We start from the raw sequence: 20104 nt of genomic DNA, 5'->3' as shown, positions 1-20104 counted from the left end.
ATCGCATTCCGCCGGTAGAAATGGATCCTGTGCTTATAAACAGAACACAGGACACAGTTTAACAGACTACAGAGAGAAACACCTCTACAGTGGTGATTACTGTGTGTCTTTATTAGTTATTAGTATTATTAGTTACTATTAAGTACAGTGATCATGTGAACAGACACTAACTTATCAAAAGTCTCTCCAGCTGTTAAAGCCGACTGACAGCTGATCCAGCTGTGATCAGCTGATCCTCCGTCATCAGAAACAGACGTCGCTTCACGTGACGCAACTGAGGAAAGGACGTCTCATGTCTGTTAAAACATATTTCCTCGTTCCTCTCTCCTTGCATGGTTTCCTCCATGCATCCCTGGTGGGAGGGACTAAGATGCAAGGAAAGGACGCAAGTGAGGGAAACGGGGATGCAATTAAGAGACTTGAGATGTACCCAAGGAATGAGGGATGATTAGCAACCGGTTACAGCTGTGCCAATTAACCCTGGCACTGTTCCCCTGAACCACTCCCACAGATCTCTCCCCTACAGCTGAGCAAGACCACGCCCACTACCACAACTACAAAGAGACAAAATGACTACAAAGAGACACTAAAAGACACAATATGACTACAAAGAGACACAAAAGAGACTACAGAGACAAAAAAAAGACTACAAAGAGACAAAAGTTACTTGAATATACTACACTACACGTGATAAATATACTATGTATTAATGTTGCACGGTGTATCGATACTAAAAAGGTACCGCGGTACCCGTACGTTAAAAACGATACGATTTTGCATATTTTTAGTATCGATACTTCATTAAAATAGCGCGCGATCAGAGCGCACTCACTGCTCCGCTCCCTGTCATGCTGCCTGCACGCATTGACTGCAAGGGGGCGGGGCTGCCCAGCGCTCACACAGCAACAGGCAGCATCACTCACAGCAGCGATCGCTGGGGAAACATGGCCTCAAGTGCAGGAGCTTTTGCCGACCGTCCTCGGCTTGTTGGAAAAAAAGATGCCAGAAGTGAAATCTGGAAGTGCTTTGGCTACATTGCAGACAGTGAAGGAAAGCCCACTGACATACAGAGACCCGTCTGCAAAACGTGTTTCAAAGCCACACAGACCAAGGGAGGCAACATGTCTAACATGGCAAAGCACCTTTCAGACAGACACCCCGAACCTTTCAAAGCAAATGTGATTATAAACATGAACACCCCCAAGCTCACCCATATACAGCCTAACACGAGTAGCCTTAGCCTAGTTTGACGACAAGCCTTTATGATCATGAGGTCACAATGCACACAAAAGTGTACGATATGAAACACAATTGATGCAAAATGGCTACATGCTGGTGGAGCCTGAGGGTGGATCTTGAGCTAATTCTTTTTATTGTTAGTTAAGGAAAAATAATTATTCCATGAATTAAGATAAAATATGAAGTGAAAATATCAAACTCACTATGCAAGTACATTTAGCATTGTTTATCCACCCACTCCCACAGACAGTCAGACAGATGCCAGCAGAGTCAGCAGCAACACAGAGACAGAGTTCCCTTCAGCTGTGTTTGAAAGCCAGCGGAATTATGAGAGAGGCTCAAAAGAGAGAGGCGAAGAGGTTAAACATTAATATGAATGTCATTTGTTAAGTGTTCAAAACGCTGGGCAGGAACAAGCTGGTAAAAAAGGGAACCATACAGATGTTTTATTTATTACTATTATAGATAAATATACCAGTATCGTATCGTATTTGTGGTATTGTATCGAATTCTGGTATCGTATCGTAAGTATCTGGTATCATGATACTTATGGCAGGTATCGTATCGAAGTCATAATTTTGGTATCGTGACAACCCTACTATGTATACTATACTTGATAGACTCAATGTTCATCATTAAAAGAACGTTTAATTGAATCACACTTAAAGAACCAAACCTTTTTTTAAATAATTTTTAGGAAAAGATTTCAGATCATTTGGTATTTTTCAATATATTTTATTAATAATAATAATTATTTATTTTCTGATCCGCTCTGAAGAATCTGGATCAATACTGATCAATGATTTTAAATGTCTTTACAGTGACAGGATTTTCACAAAATGTCTGTTTACAAAAGAAGATGAAACCAAAATGAAAGCCACTCATGTTTATGATGAAAATAATGATTCATTGTGTATCGATATAAGAAACTCTGTCTGTTGTTTTGCGTGTTTGCAGTCTGTCACGCTGTAAGATCACAGAGGAAGGCTGTTCTTCTCTGGGCTCAGCTCTGAAGTCAAACCCCTCCCATCTGAGAGAACTGGATCTGAGTGGAAACAACCTGAAGGATTCAGGAGTGAAGCTGCTGAGTGGTTTTCTGGAGAGTCCACATTGTAGACTGGAGACTCTGAGGTGGGTTCACTGTCTGCTGCTAGTGCAGCACCTTCATGTTTCATCAATAACTCTATTTGATTTATCTACGTCTAGATCCATAAAGTGATACATTTTCTGGTAATATGTTCCACTTCACATCAGCTGCCTCGTTGTCTGCATGTCATCCTCTACAATCATCAAATGTACAACTTGTCTGGCTTCATCCTGCTGTTGGATGGATTACTGAACAGGCCTACCGGGCACAGGCCCAGGGGCCCAAAGTGTCAGGGGCCCCCCTGATCTTTACCTACGAAATGTCACTCAAACAGACACAAAGACTCCTGTGGTAGTGGGCGTGGTCTGTGCTCGGCTGCAGGGGAGAGATCTGTGGGAGTGGTTCAGGCGCCAGTGTAGCCGACTCCGTGTTACTCGTGTGTCCTCAACACACCACACCGTCTTCAGCAGTTAAGGTTTACTCAAAAGTATTTTATTTACAAACTTCAACAAAACTTCACACTGCCGTGTGCTCTCTCCTGCCGCCCGGCTCCTCAGAGCGCACACAGGCCAGTGTGCATCAATCAGTCTGACTCTCGTGGGCTGGTGTTCCTCTTCCTCTTTGTCTCACCGGCCACCAGAGCTCCAGCCTGCTACTGCTGACAAGGGGTACTTCTCAAGTCTCTTAATTGTCGTTTCCTCGCTCCTCGATCCTCGCTTGAACCGGAAGTTGTTTCTTTGCCGCCATATTGACGGCCGTCCCAAAGCTCTAATGTAGCTCTGAGGATCGAGGATGGAGGATGGAGGAGGGACCTCGGATTTTTCAATATATTTTATTAATAATAATAATATTTTATTTTCTGATCCGCTCTGAAGATTCTGGATCAATACTGATCAATGATTTTAAATGTCTTTACAGTGACAGGATTTTCACAAAATGTCTGTTTACAAAAGAAGATGAAACCAAAATGAAAGCCACTCATGTTTATGATGAAAATAATTATTCATTGTGTATCGATATAAGAACCTCTGTGTGTTGTTTTGTGTGTTTGCAGTCTGTCACGCTGTAAGATCACAGAGGAAGGCTGTTCTTCTCTGGACTCAGCTCTGAAGTCAAACCCCTCCCATCTGAGAAAACTGGATCTGAGTGAAAACAACCTGAAGGATTCAGGAGTGAAGCTGCTGAGAGGTTTTCTGGAGAGTCCACATTGTAGACTGGAGACTCTGAGGTGGGTTCACTGTCTGCTGCTAGTGCAGCACCTTCATGTTTCATCAATAACTCTATTTGATTTATCTACGTATAGATCCATAAAGTGATACATTTTCTGGTAATATGTTCCACTTCACATCAGCTGCCTCGTTGTCTGCATGTCATCCTCTACAATCATGAAATGTACAACTTGTCTGGCTTCATCCTGCTGTTGGATGGATTACTGAACAGGCCTACCGGGCACAGGCCCAGGGGCCCAAAGTGTCAGGGGCCCCCTGATCTTTACCTACGAAATGTCACTCAAACAGACACAAAGACTACTGTGGTAGTGGGCGTGGTCTGTGCTCGGCTGCAGGGGAGAGATCTGTGGGAGTGGTTCAGGTGCCAGTGTAGCCGACTCCGTGTTACTCGCGGGTCCTCAACACACCACACCGTCTTCAGCAGTTAAGGTTTACTCAAAAGTATTTTATTTACAAACTTAAACAAAACTTCACACTGCCGTGTGCTCTCTCCTGCCGCCCGGCTCCTCAGAGCGCACACAGGCCAGTGTGCATCAATCAGTCTGACTCTCGTGGGCTGGTGTTCCTCTTCCTCTTTGTCTCACCGGTCACCAGAGCTCCAGCCTGCTACTGCTGACAAGGGGTACTTCTCAAGTCTCTGAATTGTCGTTTCCTCGCTCCTCGATCCTCGCTTGAACCGGAAGTTGTTTCTGCGCCGCCATATTGACGGCCGTCCCAAAGCTCTAATGTAGCTCTGAGGAGCGAGGATGGAGGATGGAGGAGGGACCTCGGAGGAGCCATGAGCGAGGAACCACGAGAACAGACTTCCAGGAAGTCTTTTAACGGCCGACACGCCCCCTCATTGTTCATCAGTTATGTGATTGGACGCTGCAGCCGATCGGACTGACTGACTGGAGTTTAACACCAGAGTGAAGACGGATCACAGAATAAACTCTAGTTTATATTTGTTTAGGTTTCTGATTCACCGTCTGGTTTAAATAAATGTTCATTGTAGTCTGAACAACAAAACGACCACAAACAACTTTCTTCATTTATTAGAAAGATTTGTGTTTTCATGATCTGATGTTTCCCTCAATAACTTTTATTATGGAAACAATTAAAGTCAGAGAGAGCTGAGAGACTAAACACTTTTTACATCATTCCTGAGTGTTTGATGAGTTTTATCATTTAAGAGAAACAATAATCATATTCTGGGTTATTTAATAATGACGCCACATTCACAATTTCAAAACGTAGACGCAAATAATTCATAAATAAGACGATATCGCATTCCGCCGGTAGAAATGGATCCTGTGCTTATAAACAGAACACAGGACACAGTTTAACAGACTACAGAGAGAAACACCTCTACAGTGGTGATTACTGTGTGTCTTTATTAGTTATTAGTATTATTAGTTACTATTAAGTACAGTGATCATGTGAACAGACACAAACTTATCAAAAGTCTCTCCAGCTGTTAAAGCCGACTGACAGCTGATCCAGCTGTGATCAGCTGATCCTCCGTCATCAGAAACAGACGTCGCTTCACGTGACGCAACTGAGGAAAGGACGTCTCATGTCTGTTAAAACATATTTCCTCGTTCCTCTCTCCTTGCATGGTTTCCTCCATGCATCCCTGGTGGGAGGGACTAAGACGCAAGGAAAGGATGCAAGTGAGGGAAACGGGGATGCAATTAAGAGACTTGAGATGTACCCAAGGAATGAGGGATGATTAGCAACCGGTTACAGCTGTGCCAATTAACCCTGGCACTGTTCCCCTGAACCACTCCCACAGATCTCTCCCCTACAGCTGAGCACAGACCACGCCCACTACCACAACTACAAAGAGACACAAAATGACTACAAAGAGACACTAAAGACACAATATGACTACAAAGAGACACAAAAGAGACTACAGAGACAAAAAAAGACTACAAAGAGACAAAAGTTACTTGAATATACTACACTACACGTGATAAATATACTATGTATTAGTGTTGCACGGTGTATCGATACTAAAAAGGTACCGCGGTACCCGTACGTTAAAAACGATACGATTTTGCATATTTTTAGTATCGATACTTCATTAAAATAGCGCGCGATCAGAGCGCACTCACTGCTCCGCTCCCTGTCATGCTGCCTGCACGCATTGACTGCAAGGGGGCGGGGCTGCCCAGCGCTCACACAGCAACAGGCAGCATCAGTCACAGCAGCGATCGCTGGGGAAACATGGCCTCAAGTGCAGGAGCTTTTGCCGACCGTCCTCGGCTTGTTGGAAAAAAAGATGCCAGAAGTGAAATCTGGAAGTGCTTTGGCTACATTGCAGACAGTGAAGGAAAGCCCACTGACATACAGAGACCCGTCTGCAAAACGTGTTTCAAAGCCACACAGACCAAGGGAGGCAACACGTCTAACATGGCAAAGCACCTTTCAGACAGACACCCCGAACCTTTCAAAGCAAATGTGATTATAAACATGAACACCCCCAAGCTCACCCATATACAGCCTAACACGAGTAGCCTTAGCCTAGTTTGACGACAAGCCTATATGATCATGAGGTCACAATGCACACAAAAGTGTACTATATGAAACAATTGATGCAAAATGGCTACATGCTGGTGGAGCCTGAGGGTGGATCTTGAGCTAATTCTTTTTATTTTTAGTTAAGGAAAAATAATTATTCCATGAATTAAGATAAAATATGAAGTGAAAATATCAAAGTCACTATGCAAGTACATTTAGCATTGTTTATCCACCCACTCCCACAGACAGTCAGACAGATGCCAGCAGAGTCAGCAGCAACACAGAGACAGAGTTCCCTTCAGCTGTGTTTGAAAGCCAGCGGAATTATGAGAGAGGCTCAAAAGAGAGAGGCGAAGAGGTTAAACATTAATATGAATGCCATTTGTTAAGTGTTCAAAACGCTGGGCAGGAACAAGCTGGTAAAAAAGGGAACCGTACAGATGTTTTATTTATTACTATTATAGATAAATATACCAGTATCGTATCGTATTTGTGGTATTGTATCGAATTCTGGTATCGTATCGTAAGTATCTGGTATCATGATACTTATGGCAGGTATCGTATCGAAGTCATAATTTTGGTATCGTGACAACCCTACTATGTATACTATACTTGATAGACTCAATGTTCATCATTAAAAGAACGTTTAATTGAATCACACTTAAAGAACCAAACCTTTTGTTAAATCATTTTTATGAAAAAATTTCAGAGCATTTGGTATTTTTCAATATATTTTATTAATAATAATAATATTTTATTTTCTGATCCGCTCTGAAGAATCTGGATCAATACTGATCAATGATTTTAAATGTCTTTACAGTGACAGGATTTTCACAAAATGTCTGTTTTCAAAAGAAGATGAAACCAAAATGAAAGCCACTCATGTTTATGATGAAAATAATTACTCATTGTGTATCGATATAAGAAACTCTGTGTGTTGTTTTGTGTGTTTGCAGTCTGTACAGCTGTGAGATCACAGAGGAAGGCTGTTCTTCTCTGGGCTCAGCTCTGAAGTCAAACCCCTCCCATCTGAGAAAACTGGATCTGAGAGGAAACAACCTGAAGGATTCAGGAGTGAAGCTGCTGAGTGGTTTTCTGGAGAGTCCACATTGTAGACTGGAGACTCTGAGGTGGGTTCACTGTCTGCTGCTAGTGCAGCACCTTCATGTTTCATCAATAACTCTATTTGATTTATCTACGTATAGATCCATAAAGTGATACATTTTCTGGTAATATGTTCCACTTCACATCAGCTGCCTCGTTGTCTGCATGTCATCCTCTACAATCATCAAATGTACAACTTGTCTGGCTTCATCCTGCTGTTGGATGGATTACTGAACAGGTCTACCGGGCACAGGCCCAGGGGCCCAAAGTGTCAGGGGCCCCCCTGATCTTTACCTACAAAATGTCACTCAAAGAGACACAAAAAGACTCCTGTGGTAGTGGGCGTGGTCTGTGCTCGGCTGCAGGGGAGAGATCTGTGGGAGTGGTTCAGGCGCCAGTGTAGCCGACTCCGTGTTACTCGCGGGTCCTCAACACACCACACCGTCTTCAGCAGTTAAGGTTTACTCAAAAGTATTTTATTTACAAACTTAAACAAAACTTCACACTGCCGTGTGCTCTCTCCTGCCGCCCGGCTCCTCAGAGCGCACACAGGCCAGTGTGCATCAATCAGTCTGACTCTCGTGGGCTGGTGTTCCTCTTCCTCTTTGTGTCTCACCGGCCACCAGAGCTCCAGCCTGCTACTGCTGACAAGGGGTACTTCTCAAGTCTCTTAATTGTCGTTTCCTCGCTCCTCGATCCTCGCTTGAACCGGAAGTTGTTTCTTTGCCGCCATATTGACGGCCGTCCAAAAGCTCTAATGTAGCTCTGAGGAGCGAGGATGGAGGATGGAGGAGGGACCTCGGAGGAGCCATGAGCGAGGAACCACGAGAACAGACTTCCAGGAAGTCTTTCAACGGCCGACACGCCCCCTCATTGTTCATCAGTTATGTGATTGGACGCTGCAGCCGATCGGACTGACTGACTGGAGTTTAACACCAGAGTGAAGACGGATCACAGAATAAACTCGAGTTTATATTTGATTATGTTTCTGATTCACCGTCTGGTTTAAATAAATGTTCATTGTAGTCTGAACAACAAAACGACCACAAACAACTTTCTTCATTTATTAGAAAGATTTGTGTTTTCATGATCTGATATTTCCCTCAATAACTTTTATTATGGAAACAATTAAAGTCAGAGAGAGCTGAGAGACTAAACACTTTTTACATCATTCCTGAGTGTTTGATGAGTTTTATCATTTAAGAGAAACAATAATCATATTCTGGGTTATTTAATAATGACGCCACAGTCACAATTTCAAAACGTAGACGCAAATAATTCATAAATAAGACGATATCGCATTCCGCCGGTAGAAATGGATCCTGTGCTTATAAACAGAACACAGGACACAGTTTAACAGACTACAGAGAGAAACACCTCTACAGTGGTGATTACTGTGTGTCTTTATTAGTTATTAGTATTATTAGTTACTATTAAGTACAGTGATCGTGTGAACAGACACAAACTTATCAAAAGTCTCTCCAGCTGTTAAAGCCGACTGACAGCTGATCCAGCTGTGATCAGCTGATCCTCCGTCATCAGAAACAGACGTCGCTTCACGTGACGCAACTGAGGAAAGGACGTCTCATGTCTGTTAAAACATATTTCCTCGTTCCTCTCTCCTTGCATGGTTTCCTCCATGCATCCCTGGTGGGAGGGACTAAGACGCAAGGAAAGGACGCAAGTGAGGGAAACGGGGATGCAATTAAGAGACTTGAGATGTACCCAAGGAATGAGGGATGATCAGCAACCGGTTACAGCTGTGCCAATTAACCCTGGCACTGTTCCCCTGAACCACTCCCACAGATCTCTCCTCTACAGCTGAGCACAGACCACGCCCACTACCACAACTACAAAGAGACACAAAATGACTACAAAGAGACACTAAAGACATAAAATGACTACAAAGAGACAAAAGAGACTACAGAGACAAAAAAAGACTACAAAGAGACAAAAGTTACTTGAATATACTACACTACACGTGATAAATATACTATGTATTAATGTTGCACGGTGTATCGATACTAAAAAGGTACCGCGGTACCCGTACGTTAAAAACGATACGATTTTGCATATTTTTAGTATCGATACTTCATTAAAATAGCGCGCGATCAGAGCGCACTCACTGCTCCGCTCCCTGTCATGCTGCCTGCACGCATTGACTGCAAGGGGGCGGGGCTGCCCAGCGCTCACACAGCAACAGGCAGCATCACTCACAGCAGCGATCGCTGGGGAAACATGGCCTCAAGTGCAGGAGCTTTTGCCGACCGTCCTCGGCTTGTTGGAAAAAAAGATGCCAGAAGTGAAATCTGGAAGTGCTTTGGCTACATTGCAGACAGTGAAGGAAAGCCCACTGACATACAGAGACCCGTCTGCAAAACGTGTTTCAAAGCCACACAGACCAAGGGAGGCAACACTTCTAACATGGCAAAGCACCTTTCAGACAGACACCCCGAACCTTTCAAAGCAAATGTGATTATAAACATGAACACCCCCAAGCTCACCCATATACAGCCTAACACGAGTAGCCTTAGCCTAGTTTGACGACAAGCCTCTATGATCATGAGGTCACAATGCACACAAAAGTGTACGATATGAAACACAATTGATGCAAAATGGCTACATGCTGGTGGAGCCTGAGGGTGGATCTTGAGCTAATTCTTTTTATTTTTAGTTAAGGAAAAATAATTATTTCATGAATTAAGATAAAATATGAAGTGAAAATATCAAACTCACTATGCAAGTACATTTATCATTGTTTATCCACCCACTCCCACAGACAGTCAGACAGATGCCAGCAGAGTCAGCAGCAACACAGAGACAGAGTTCCCTTCAGCTGTGTTTGAAAGCCAGCGGAATTATGAGAGAGGCTCAAAAGAGAGAGGCGAAGAGGTTAAACATTAATATGAATGCCATTTGTTAAGTGTTCAAAACGCTGGGCAGGAACAAGCTGGTAAAAAAGGGAACCGTACAGATGTTTTATTTATTACTATTATAGATAAATATACCAGTATCGTATCGTATTTGTGGTATTGTATCGAATTCTGGTATCGTATCGTAAGTATCTGGTATCATGATACTTATGGCAGGTATCGTATCGAAGTCATAATTTTGGTATCGTGACAACCCTACTATGTATACTATACTTGATAGACTCAATGTTCATCATTAAAAGAACGTTTAATTGAATCACACTTAAAGAACCAAACCTTTTTTTTAAATAATTTTTAGGAAAAGATTTCAGAGCATTTGGTATTTTTCAATATATTTTATTAATAATAATATTTTATTTTCTGATCCTCTCTGAAGAATCTGGATCAATACTGATCAATGATTTTAAATGTCTTTACAGTGACAGGATTTTCACAAAATGTCTGTTTACAAAAGAAGATGAAACCAAAATGAAAGCCACTCATGTTTATGATGAAAATAATGATTCATTGTGTATCGATATAAGAAACTCTGTGTGTTGTTTTGTGTGTTTGCAGTCTGTCACACTGTGAGATCACAGAGGAAGGCTGTTCTTCTCTGGTCTCAGCTCTGAAGTCAAACCCCTCCCATCTGAGAGAACTGGATCTGAGCTTCAACAACCTGAAGGATCCAGGAGTGAAGCTGCTGAGAGGTTTTCTGGAGAGTCCACATTGTAGACTGGAGACTCTGAGGTGGGTTCACTGTCTGCTGCTAGTGCAGCACCTTCATGTTTCATCAATAACTCTATTTGATTTATCTACGTATAGATCCATAAAGTGATACATTTTCTGGTAATATGTTCCACTTCACATCAGCTGCCTCGTTGTCTGCATGTCATCCTCTACAATCATCAAATGTACAACTTGTCTGGCTTCATCCTGCTGTTGGATGGATTACTGAACAGGTCTACCGGACACAGGCCCAGGGGCCCAAAGTGTCAGGGGCCCCCCTGATCTTTACCTACAAAATGTCACTCAAACAGACACAAAGACTACTGTGGTAGTGGGCGTGGTCTGTGCTCGGCTGCAGGGGAGAGATCTGTGGGAGTGGTTCAGGTGCCAGTGTAGCCGACTCCGTGTTACTCGCGGGTCCTCAACACACCACACCGTCTTCAGCAGTTAAGGTTTACTCAAAAGTATTTTATTTACAAACTTAAACAAAACTTCACACTGCCGTGTGCTCTCTCCTGCCGCCCGGCTCCTCAGAGCGCACACAGGCCAGTGTGCATCAATCAGTCTGACTCTCGTGGGCTGGTGTTCCTCTTCCTCTTTGTCTCACCGGCCACCAGAGCTCCAGCCTGCTACTGCTGACAAGGGGTACTTCTCAAGTCTCTTAATTGTCGTTTCCTCGCTCCTCGATCCTCGCTTGAACCGGAAGTTGTTTCTGCGCCGCCATATTGACGGCCGTCCCAAAGCTCTAATGTAGCTCTGAGGAGCGAGGATGGAGGATGGAGGAGGGACCTCGGAGGAGCCATGAGCAAGGAACCACGAGAACAGACTTCCAGGAAGTCTTTCAACGGCCGACACGCCCCCTCATTGTTCATCAGTTATGTGATTGGACGCTGCAGCCGATCGGACTGACTGACTGGAGTTTAACACCAGAGTGAAGACGGATCACAGAATAAACTCTAGTTTATATTTGATTATGTTTCTGATTCACCGTCTGGTTTAAATAAATGTTCATTGTAGTCTGAACAACAAAACGACCACAAGCAACTTTCTTCATTTATTAGAAAGATTTGTGTTTTCATGATCTGATATTTCCCTCAATAACTTTTATTATGGAAACAATTAAAGTCAGAGAGAGCTGAGAGACTAAACACTTTTTACATCATTCCTGAGTGTTTGATGAGTTTTATCATTTAAGAGAAACAATAATCATATTCTGGGTTATTTAATAATGACGCCACATTCACAATTTCAAAACGTAGACGCAAATAATTCATAAATAAGACGATATCGCATTCCGCCGGTAGAAATGGATCCTGTGCTTATGAACAGAACACAGGACACAGTTTAACAGACTACAGAGAGAAACACCTCTACAGTGGTGATTACTGTGTCTTTATTAGTTATTAGTATTATTAGTTACTGTTATTAAGTACAGTGATCATGTGAACAGACACAAACTTATCAAAAGTCTCTCCAGCTGTTAAAGCCGACTGACAGCTGATCCAGCTGTGATCAGCTGATCCTCCGTCATCGGAAACAGACGTCGCTTCACGTGACGCAACTGAGGAAAGGACGTCTCATGTCTGTTAAAACATATTTCCTCGTTCCTCTCTCCTTGCATGGTTTCCTCCATGCATCCCTGGTGGGAGGGACTAAGACGCAAGGAAAGGACGCAAGTGAGGGAAACGGGGATGCAATTAAGAGACTTGAGATGTACCCAAGGAATGAGGGATGATTAGCAACCGGTTACAGCTGTGCCAATTAACCCTGGCACTGTTCCCCTGAACCACTCCCACAGATCTCTCCCCTACAGCTGAGCACAGACCACGCCCACTACCTCAACTACAAAGAGACACAAAATGACTACAAAGAGACACTAAAGACACAAAATGACTACAAAGAGACAAAAGAGACTACAGAGACAAAAAAAGACTACAAAGAGACAAAAGTTACTTGAATATACTACACTACACGTGATAAATATACTATGTGTTAATGTTGCACGGTGTATCGATACTAAAAAGGTACCGCGGTACCCGTACGTTAAAAACGATACGATTTTGCATATTTTTAGTATCGATACTTCATTAAAATAGCGCGCGATCAGAGCGCACTCACTGCTCCGCTCCCTGTCATGCTGCCTGCACGCATTGACTGCAAGGGGGCGGGGCTGCCCAGCGCTCACACAGCAACAGGCAGCATCACTCACAGCAGCGATCGCTGGGGAAACATGGCCTCAAGTGCAGGAGCTTTTGCCGACCGTCCTCGGCTTGTTGGAAAAAAAGATGCCAGAAGTGAAATCTGGAAGTGCTTTGGCTACATTGCAGACAGTGAAGGAAAGCCCACTGACATACAGAGACCCGTCTGCAAAACGTGTTTCAAAGCCACACAGACCAAGGGAGGCAACACGTCTAACATGGCAAAGCACCTTTCAGACAGACACCCCGAACCTTTCAAAGCAAATGTGATTATAAACATGAACACCCCCAAGCTCACCCATATACAGCCTAACACGAGTAGCCTTAGCCTAGTTTGACGACAAGCCTATATGATCATGAGGTCACAATGCACACAAAAGTGTACTATATGAAACACAATTGATGCAAAATGGCTACATGCTGGTGGAGCCTGAGGGTGGATCTTGAGCTAATTCTTTTTATTTTTAGTTCAGGAAAAATAATTATTCCCTGAATTAAGATAAAATATGATGTGAAAATATCAAACTCACTATGCAAGTACATTTAGCATTGTTTATCCACCCACTCCCACAGACAGTCAGACAGATGCCAGCAGAGTCAGCAGCAACACAGAGACAGAGTTCCCTTCAGCTGTGTTTGAAAGCCAGCGGAATTATGAGAGAGGCTCAAAAGAGAGAGGCGAAGAGGTTAAACATTAATATGAATGCCATTTGTTAAGTGTTCAAAACGCTGGGCAGGAACAAGCTGGTAAAAAAGGGAACCGTACAGATGTTTTATGTATTACTATTATAGATACATATACCAGTATCGTATCGTATTTGTGGTATTGTATCGAATTCTGGTATCGTATCGTAAGTATCTGGTATCATGATACTTATGGCAGGTATCGTATCGAAGTCATAATTTTGGTATCGTGACAACCCTACTATGTATACTATACTTGATAGACTCAATGTTCATCATTAAAAGAACGTTTAATTGAATCACACTTAAAGAACCAAACCTTTTTTTTAAATAATTTTTAGGAAAACATTCCACAGCATTTTGTATTTTTCAATATATTTTATTAATAATAATAATAATTTATTTTCTGATCCGCTCTGAAGAATCTGGATCAATACTGATCAATGATTTTAAATGTCTTTACAGTGACAGGATTTTCACAAAATGTCTGTTTACAAAAGAAGATGAAACCAAAATGAAAGCCACTCATGTTTATGATGAAAATAATGATTCATTGTGTATCGATATAAGAAACTCTGTGTGTTGTTTTGTGTGTTTGCAGTCTGTCATACTGTAAGATCACAAAGGAAGGCTGTTCTTCTCTGGACTCAGCTCTGAAGTCAAACCCCTCCCATCTGAGAGAACTGGATCTGAGCTACAACGACCTGAAGGATTCAGGAGTGAAGCTGCTGAGAGGTTTTCTGGAGAGTCCACATTGTAGACTGGAGACTCTGAGGTGGGTTCACTGTCTGCTGCTAGTGCAGCACCTTCATGTTTCATCAATAACTCTATTTGATTTATCTACGTATAGATCCATAAAGTGATACATTTTCTGGTAATATGTTCCACTTCACATCAGCTGCCTCGTTGTCTGCATGTCATCCTCTACAATCATCAAATGTACAACTTGTCTGGCTTCATCCTGCTGTTGGATGGATTACTGAACAGGCCTACCGGGCACAGGCCCAGGGGCCCAAAGTGTCAGGGGGCCCCCTGACACTTTACCAACAAAATGTCACTCAAAGAGACACAAAAAGACTACTGTGGTAGTGGGCGTGGTCTGTGCTCGGCTGCAGGGGAGAGATCTGTGGGAGTGGTTCAGGTGCCAGTGTAGCCGACTCCGTGTTACTCGCGGGTCCTCAACACACCACACCGTCTTCAGCAGTTAAGGTTTACTCAAAAGTATTTTATTTTCAAACTTAAACAAAACTTCACACTGCCGTGTGCTCTCTCCTGCCGCCCGGCTCCTCAGAGCGCACACAGGCCAGTGTGCATCAATCAGTCTGACTCTCGTGGGCTGGTGTTCCTCTTCCTCTTTGTCTCACCGGCCACCAGAGCTCCAGCCTGCTACTGCTGACAAGGGGTACTTCTCAAGTCTCTTAATTGTCGTTTCCTTGCTCCTCGATCCTCGCTTGAACCGGAAGTTGTTTCTTTGCCGCCATATTGACGGCCGTCCCAAAGCTCTAATGTAGCTCTGAGGAGCGAGGATGGAGGATGGAGGAGGGACCTCGGAGGAGCCATGAGCGAGGAACCACGAGAACAGACTTCCAGGAAGTCTTTCAACGGCCGACACGCCCCCTCATTGTTCATCAGTTATGTGATTGGACGCTGCAGCCGATCGGACTGACTGACTGGAGTTTAACACCAGAGTGAAGACGGATCACAGAATAAACTCAAGTTTATATTTGATTAGGTTTCTGATTCACCGTCTGGTTTAAATAAATGTTCATTGTAGTCTGAACAACAAAACGACCACAAACAACTTTCTTCATTTATTAGAAAGATTTGTGTTTTCATGATCTGATATTTCCCTCAAAAAGTTTTATTATGGAAACAATTAAAGTCAGAGAGAGCTGAGAGACTAAACACTTTTTACATCATTCCTGAGTGTTTGATGAGTTTTATCATTTAAGAGAAACAATAATCATATTCTGGGTTATTTAATAATGACGCCACACTCACAATTTCAAAACGTACAGACGCAAATAATTCATAAATAAGACGATATCGCATTCCGCCGGTAGAAATGGATCCTGTGCTTATAAACAGAACACAGGACACAGTTTAACAGACTACAGAGAGAAACACCTCTACAGTGGTGATTACTGTGTGTCTTTATGAGTTATTAGTATTATTAGTTACTATTAAGTACAGTGATCATGTGAACAGACACAAACTTATCAAAAGTCTCTCCAGCTGTTAAAGCCGACTGACAGCTGATCCAGCTGTGATCAGCTGATCCTCCGTCATCAGAAACAGACGTCGCTTCACGTGACGCAACTGAGGAAAGGACGTCTCATGTCTGTTAAAACATATTTCCTCGTTCCTCTCTCCTTGCATGGTTTCCTCCATGCATCCCTGGTGGGAGGGACTAAGACGCAAGGAAAGGACGCAAGTGAGGGAAACGGGGATGCAATTAAGAGACTTGAGATGTACCCAAGGAATGAGGGATGATTAGCAACCGGTTACAGCTGCGCCAATTAACCCTGGCACTGTTCCCCTGAACCACTCCCACAGATCTCTCCCCTACAGCTGAGCACAGACCACGCCCACTACCACAACTACAGAGAGACACAAAATGACTACAAAGAGACACTAAAAGACACAAAATGACTACAAAGAGACACAAAAGAGACGACAGAGACAAAAAAAGACTACAAAGAGACAAAAGTTACTTGAATATACTACACTACACGTGATAAATATACTATGTATCAATGTTGCACGGTGTATCGATACTAAAAAGGTACCGCGGTACCCGTACGTTAAAAACGATACGATTTTGCATATTTTTAGTATCGATACTTCATTAAAATAGCGCGCGATCAGAGCGCACTCACTGCTCCGCTCCCTGTCATGCTGCCTGCACGCATTGACTGCAAGGGGGCGGGGCTGCCCAGCGCTCACACAGCAACAGGCAGCATCACTCACAGCAGCGATCACTGGGGAAACATGGCCTCAAGTGCAGGAGCTTTTGCCGACCGTCCTCGGCTTGTTGGAAAAAAAGATGCCAGAAGTGAAATCTGGAAGTGCTTTGGCTACATTGCAGACAGTGAAGGAAAGCCCACTGACATACAGAGACCCGTCTGCAAAACGTGTTTCAAAGCCACACAGACCAAGGGAGGCAACACGTCTAACATGGCAAAGCACCTTTCAGACAGACACCCCGAACCTTTCAAAGCAAATGTGATTATAAACATGAACACCCCCAAGCTCACCCATATACAGCCTAACACGAGTAGCCTTAGCCTAGTTTGACGACAAGCCTATATGATCATGAGGTCACAATGCACACAAAAGTGTACTATATGAAACACAATTGATGCAAAATGGCTACATGTGGAGCCTGAGGGTGGATCTTGAGCTAATTCTTTTTATTGTTAGTTAAGGAAAAATAATTATTCCATAAATTAAGATAAAATATGAAGTGAAAATATCAAACTCACTATGCAAGTACATTTAGCATTGTTTATCCACCCACTCCCACAGACAGTCAGACAGATGCCAGCAGAGTCAGCAGCAACACAGAGACAGAGTTCCCTTCAGCTGTGTTTGAAAGCCAGCGGAATTATGAGAGAGGCTCAAAAGAGAGAGGCGAAGAGGTTAAACATTAATATGAATGCCATTTGTTAAGTGTTCAAAACGCTGGGCAGGAACAAGCTGGTAAAAAAGGGAACCGTACAGATGTTTTATTTATTACTATTATCGATAAATATACCAGTATCGTATCGTATTTGTGGTATTGTATCGAATTCTGGTATCGTATCGTAAGTATCTGGTATCATGATACTTATGGCAGGTATCGTATCGAAGTCATAATTTTGGTATCGTGACAACCCTACTATGTATACTATACTTGATAGACTCAATGTTCATCATTAAAAGAACGTTTCATTGAATCACACTTAAAGAACCAAACCTTTTTTTAAATAATGTTTAGGAAAAGATTTCAGATCATTTGGTATTTTTCAATATATTTTATTAATAATAATAATAATTTATTTTCTGATCCGCTCTGAAGAATCTGGATCAATACTGATCAATGATTTTAAATGTCTTTACAGTGACAGGATTTTCACAAAATGTCTGTTTACAAAAGAAGATGAAACCAAAATGAAAGCCACTCATGTTTATGATGAAAATAATGATTAATTGTGTATCGATATAAGAAACTCTGTGTGTTGTTTTGTGTGTTTGCAGTCTGTCAAAGTGTGACATCACAGAGGAAGGCTGTTCTTCTCTGGGCTCAGCTCTGAAGTCAAACCCCTCCCATCTGAGAGAACTGGATCTGAGTGAAAACAACCTGAAGGATTCAGGAGTGAAGCTGCTGAGAGGTTTTCTGGAGAGTCCACATTGTAGACTGGAGACTCTGAGGTGGGTTCACTGTCTGCTGCTAGTGCAGCACCTTCATGTTTCATCAATAACTCTATTTGATTTATCTACGTATAGATCCATAAAGTGATACATTTTCTGGTAATATGTTCCACTTCACATCAGCTGCCTCGTTGTCTGCATGTCATCCTCTACAATCATCAAATGTACAACTTGTCCGGCTTCATCCTGCTGTTGGATGGATTACTGAACAGGCCTACCGGGCACAGGCCCAGGGGCCCAAAGTGTCAGGGGCCCCCCTGACCTTTACCTACAAAATGTCACTCAAAGAGACAAAAAGACTACTGTGGTAGTGGGCGTGGTCTGTGCTCGGCTGCAGGGGAGAGATCTGTGGGAGTGGTTCAGGTGCCAGTGTAGCCGACTCCGTGTTACTCGCGGGTCCTCAACACACCACACCGTCTTCAGCAGTTAAGGTTTACTCAAAAGTATTTTATTTACAAACTTAAACAAAACTTCACACTGCCGTGTGCTCTCTCCTGCCGCCCGGCTCCTCAGAGCGCACACAGGCCAGTGTGCATCAATCAGTCTGACTCTCGTGGGCTGGTGTTCCTCTTCCTCTTTGTCTCACCGGCCACCAGAGCTCCAGCCTGCTACTGCTGACAAGGGGTACTTCTCAAGTCTCTTAATTGTCGTTTCCTCGCTCCTCGATCCTCGCTTGAACCGGAAGTTGTTTCTACGCCGCCATATTGACGGCCGTCCAAAAGCTCTAATGTAGCTCTGAGGAGCGAGGATGGAGGAGGGAGGAGGGACCTCGGAGGAGCCATGAGCGAGGAACCACGAGAACAGACTTCCAGGAAGTCTTTTAACGGCCGACACGCCCCCTCATTGTTCATCAGTTATGTGATTGGACGCTGCAGCCGATCGGACTGACTGACTGGAGTTTAACACCAGAGTGAAGACGGATCACAGAATAAACTCTAGTTTATATTTGATTAGGTTTCTGATTCACCGTCTGGTTTAAATAAATGTTCATTGTAGTCTGAACAACAAAACGACCACAAACAACTTTCTTCATTTATTAGAAAGATTTGTGTTTTCATGATCTGATGTTTCCCTCAAAAACTTTTATTATGGAAACAATTAAAGTCAGAGAGAGCTGAGAGACTAAACACTTTTTACATCATTCCTGAGTGTTTGATGAGTTTTATCATTTAAGAGAAACAATAATCATATTCTGGGTTATTTAATAATGACGCCACATTCACAATTTCAAAACGTACAGACGCAAATAATTCATAAATAAGACGATATCGCATTCCGCCGGTAGAAATGGATCCTGTGCTTATAAACAGAACACAGGACACAGTTTAACAGACTACAGAGAGAAACACCTCTACAGTGGTGATTACTGTGTGTCTTTATTAGTTATTAGTATTATTAGTTACTATTAAGTACAGTGATCATGTGAACAGACACAAACTTATCTAAAGTCTCTCCAGCTGTTAAAGCCGACTGACAGCTGATCCAGCTGTGATCAGCTGATCCTCCGTCATCAGAAACAGACGTCGCTTCACGTGACGCAACTGAGGAAAGGACGTCTCATGTCTGTTAAAACATATTTCCTCGTTCCTCTCTCCTTGCATGGTTTCCTCCATGCATCCCTGGTGGGAGGGACTAAGACGCAAGGAAAGGACGCAAGTGAGGGAAACGGGGATGCAATTAAGAGACTTGAGATGTACCCAAGGAATGAGGGATGATTAGCAACCGGTTACAGCTGTGCCAATTAACCCTGGCACTGTTCCCCTGAACCACTCCCACAGATCTCTCCCCTGCAGCTGAGCACAGACCACGCCCACTACCACAACTACAAAGAGACACTAAAAGACACAATATGACTACAAAGAGACACAAAAGAGACAACAGAGACAAAAAAAGACAACAAAGAGACACAAGTTACTTGAATATACTACACTACACGTGATAAATATACTATGTATTAATGTTGCACGGTGTATCGATACTAAAAAGGTACCGCGGTACCCGTACGTT

At 43.0% G+C, this 20104-nt stretch overlaps 2 protein-coding genes across 2 annotated transcripts in view; one reads left to right on the top strand and one right to left on the bottom strand.

Annotated features, from left to right (window-relative positions):
• Positions 1-18527, top strand: part of LOC142964713 (uncharacterized) — a 37278-nt gene extending 18751 nt beyond the window's left edge. Inside the window, exons 11-17 of the mRNA XM_076105202.1 lie at positions 2197-2370; positions 3381-3552; positions 7036-7187; positions 10650-10823; positions 14286-14459; positions 17924-18097; positions 18521-18527. Coding sequence (XP_075961317.1) covers positions 2197-2370; positions 3381-3552; positions 7036-7187; positions 10650-10823; positions 14286-14459; positions 17924-18097; positions 18521-18527 — 1027 coding nt within the window. The remainder of the gene's footprint in view (positions 1-2196; positions 2371-3380; positions 3553-7035; positions 7188-10649; positions 10824-14285; positions 14460-17923; positions 18098-18520) is intronic.
• Positions 1-20104, bottom strand: part of LOC142964701 (vesicular integral-membrane protein VIP36-like) — a 265045-nt gene that overhangs the window by 206418 nt on the left and 38523 nt on the right. The window lies entirely within an intron of this gene.

The sequence above is a fragment of the Anarhichas minor genome, unplaced genomic scaffold, assembly GCF_050575085.1.
Source record: "Anarhichas minor isolate MPS153535 unplaced genomic scaffold, ASM5057508v1 ptg000031l, whole genome shotgun sequence".
Taxonomy (NCBI): domain Eukaryota; kingdom Metazoa; phylum Chordata; class Actinopteri; order Perciformes; family Anarhichadidae; genus Anarhichas; species Anarhichas minor.
This window is presented reverse-complemented; position numbering and strand designations above follow the sequence as displayed.